Source organism: Impatiens glandulifera, chromosome 2 (assembly GCF_907164915.1).
Source record: "Impatiens glandulifera chromosome 2, dImpGla2.1, whole genome shotgun sequence".
NCBI classification, from domain to species: domain Eukaryota; kingdom Viridiplantae; phylum Streptophyta; class Magnoliopsida; order Ericales; family Balsaminaceae; genus Impatiens; species Impatiens glandulifera.
Genome location: NC_061863.1, coordinates 42,588,390 through 42,592,041, shown reverse-complemented (window position 1 = coordinate 42,592,041; position 3,652 = coordinate 42,588,390). Strand labels below are relative to the sequence as shown.

Here is a 3,652-nt window from a genome sequence, read left to right as displayed (position 1 = left end):
TGCCTTTTCTTTATTTCTTGCTTACCCACTCTAAAACCGAACTATCACTAACCGAAACATAATCCTTAAATTAAAACCGGTCTATACATACTTCTTAAACTAACTCCTCATAAACATCATCCAAGTCGCGTGTGTTGCTTCAAACTGAAATAGATATTTCCGCCCTTGAACCCGATTCAAGAGTCTGTGACAGTTTGCGTAGTGTTGAGAACGGTTGTAGTCTCTAACCAGACTATCACCAATCAGAGTGTTGTTGTAAGCGGTCAATCCTTAGAAACCGGAACCCCGGTCCTCTAAGGGCGACCCCGATCCTAATACAGTCTAACACACAGAGTTAGACGTGCATTCTAACACACGGAGTTAGACGTGTAGTCTAACTAGCGGAGTTAGACGTGCAGTCTAACACACGGAGTTAGACATGGAGTCTAACTAGCGGAGTTAGACGTGCAGTCTAACTAGAAGAGTTAGACGTGCAGTCTAACAGATGAAAGTTAGACGTGCAGTCTAACTCCTTCAGATTAATCTGAAGGGAACCGTAATTAGACGTGAAGTCTAATCCCATTAGACCAGGTGGTCTAATGGATCCTACTACTAGACGGGGATTTCTGATTTCATTAGATGAGGTCGTCTAAGTGAAATACGTTTAATGCCATGCTTAAGTAGTTGCTTGAAGCTAGCACCCGTCTACCTTCAATAACTAGTTGAACGCTACTCCTGCTCCACTTTCCAGTGAAGATTAGTATGACAACCAGTTGCAACCAATTTATTAATGCCACATAAGCAAATATTCTTCTCACTACTTGTTTTTGCAGGAACTACCCTGAAGAATATTCGGCGCACTATTAGAGGAAGGCATGAGTGAGCGCCAAGAAGCTCTCGAAGTTTTTAACACGGTGGCCGATAGAGTGAAGGTACTCGATGAGGAAGGTGAAAAGCTGGAGAACGAAATCATGGGAATCATCAACAACTCGAAGCATAGCATTCGAGACGAAGTGCTTGGGATGGTTCGAGTGAATGTTGGTGATATCCAGAATGAGGTATTTGAAGCAATCTGTGGAGAAGTCCAAGGCATGATCGATGCCTTCCAAAGGGAAATAAGGGGGAGGATCGAAGGCTTGGAGGGGCAGATTGGGTGGAATGGAGGAGGGGATCTTCGAGGTGCGGCACCTCATCGAATTGATGTCCCCAAACCAACTTCATTCAAAGGCTCAAGGAGCACAAGAGAAGTGGACGACTTCCTATGGAATATGGAGGAGCCAAGTGGTTCTCAAAGATCGATTTATGGTCCGGATATTGGCGAGTGAGGATTGCAAAAGGGGATGAGACGAAGACCACCATGGTTACGAGGTATGGATCTTATGAATTCCTTGTCATGCCTTTTGGTCTTACGAATGCACCAGCCACATTCTGCACCCTTATGAACAAAGTCTTCCACCCTTACTTAGATAAGTTTTTGGTAGTTTACCTTGACGATATTGTCGTATACTCGTCCACCTTGCATGAAAATGTGGAGCATTTGAGATAGGTTCTCCAAGCCTTACGAGAGAATGAGTTATACGCCAAATGGGAGACATGCTCGTTTGCCCAAGATCAAGTGATGTTTCTTGGCATCGAGTGAAGTCAGGGTGCATTATGATGGATGAGGTCAAGGTCAAAGCCATTCAAGAATGGGAAGCACCTAAAACCGTACCCCAACTTCGTTCATTCCTTAGTTTAGTGAATTACTACCGCAAGTTCATCACAGGATACTCAAAAATAGCTGCTCCCTTGACCGACCTTTTGAAGAAAGACCGATCATGGAGGTGGGATGAAAAGTGTTTGGAAGCCTTCGAGGGACTCAAGGCCAAAGTTACCAAACAACCGGTGTTAGCACTACCGGACCATGCCAAAGAGAACGAGGTACAGACCGATGCATCTGACTTTTCCATTGGAGGTGTTGATGCAAGAGGGGCATCCTATTGCATACAAAAGCCGGAAGTTAAACGATACGGAGCGGCGATACACGGTCCATGAGAAAGAGATGACGGCAGTTATACATTGCTTATGTACAAGGAGGCACTATTTTCTTGGAAGTAGATTCATGGTACGGACCGACAACGTAGCCACTAGTTACTTCCAAACGCAAAAGAAACTAACTCCCAAGCAAGCTAGGTGGCAAGAATTCCTAGCCGAGTTCGATTACACATTGGAGTACAAGCCGAGAGTTACCAATCGTGTAGCCGACGCTTTAAGCCACAAGGCGGAGTTGGCCGCCATTAGTCAATCAAAGACCAACATAAAGGAACGCATACGGGAGGGCCTAGAGAAAGACCCCAATTCATTGAAACTCATGGAGTTTGCTCAAAACGGTAAGACTCGAAGATTTTGGGTCGACGACGGATTACTCCTAACTAAAGGAAACCGTGTGTTCGTACCCAAGTTGGGAAGTTTGCGTCACGACGTCTTGAAGGAAAGTCATGATTCAAAATAGGCGGGTCACCCAGGAATGCACCGCACCATGGCGCTGATGGAGGAATCATATTATTGGCCCAAAATGCGGGATGACGTGGAAACTTATGTACGGACTTGTCTTATTTTCCAACAAGTCAAGATCGAACAACGTCAACCAGGCGGTTTGCTCCAACCATTACCAGTACCGGAACATCCATTCGAAAGCATCTAGATGGATTATATCACAACACTACCCAAGTCCGATAGGTACGGGTCAATCATAGTGGTGGTTGATCGCTTTTCTAAGTATGGAACTTTTATTCCGGCACCATCCGACGTCACAGCTGTCAATACAGTCAAGTTGTTCTTGAAACACATTGTGAAGCATTGGGGAGTACCAAAGACGATCGTCAGCGATAGAGATCCTCGCTTCACTGGGAAATTTTGGTCGGAGTTGTTCAAGTTGATGGGCACCAACTTAGCATTCTCAACCAGCTTCCACCCACAAACCGATGGACAGACAGAAAGGGTCAATGCCTTGCTAGAATTATATCTGAGACATTACGTAAGCGCCAACCAAAAGGACTGGAGCAGACTTCCGGATACGGCACAGTTCTCATATAATTTGCAAAAGAGTGAATCAACTGGGCGCAGTCCGTTCGAACTAGCGACAGGGAGGCAACCACCGACTCCGCAATGTTTGGCGACCGGTTATGCAGGTCAAAGCCCGTCCGCCTATACATTTGCCAAATCCTTAGGAGAAGAGGCAGATCTTGCGCGAGCGTCCTTAGATAAGGCCTCCAGGAAAATGAAGAAGTGGGCGGACCAAAAAAGGCGGGCAGTCGAATTCGAGGTGGGGGACAAAGTAATTGTGAAGTTACTTCCACAACAATTCAAGTCTCTACGATCTGTGCACAAGGGGCTTGTATGTAGATACGAAGGACCATTCACAATCGAGGCACGCGTGTGAAAGGTGGCATATCGATTGGAGTTGTCGCCCAAACTAAAGATCCATCCGGTATTCCACATAAGTAAAGTTAAACCATTTCACGAGGATACGGAGAATGTAGAGAGGGGACAATCCAATCGAGAAGCAACGGCCGTCACGACATCCTTCGACAAGGATATCAAGGAAATTATATTGCATAAAGCAATTAGAAGAAGGGGTGTTCCCCCTTACGTCTACGATGGAAAGACCTTCCCGATGCCGAGAGTAGTTGGG

At 45.8% G+C, this 3,652-nt stretch overlaps 1 protein-coding gene across 1 annotated transcript; it reads left to right on the top strand.

The window, feature by feature from the left end:
- The first annotated feature begins 1,563 nt into the window (after nt 1-1,563).
- LOC124924691 (uncharacterized mitochondrial protein AtMg00860-like) lies at nt 1,564-2,013 on the top strand. Its single transcript, XM_047464691.1, has one exon. The coding sequence runs from the start codon at nt 1,564-1,566 to the stop codon at nt 2,011-2,013; it is 450 nt and encodes a 149-aa protein (XP_047320647.1).
- Nucleotides 2,014-3,652: the final 1,639 nt, after the last annotated feature.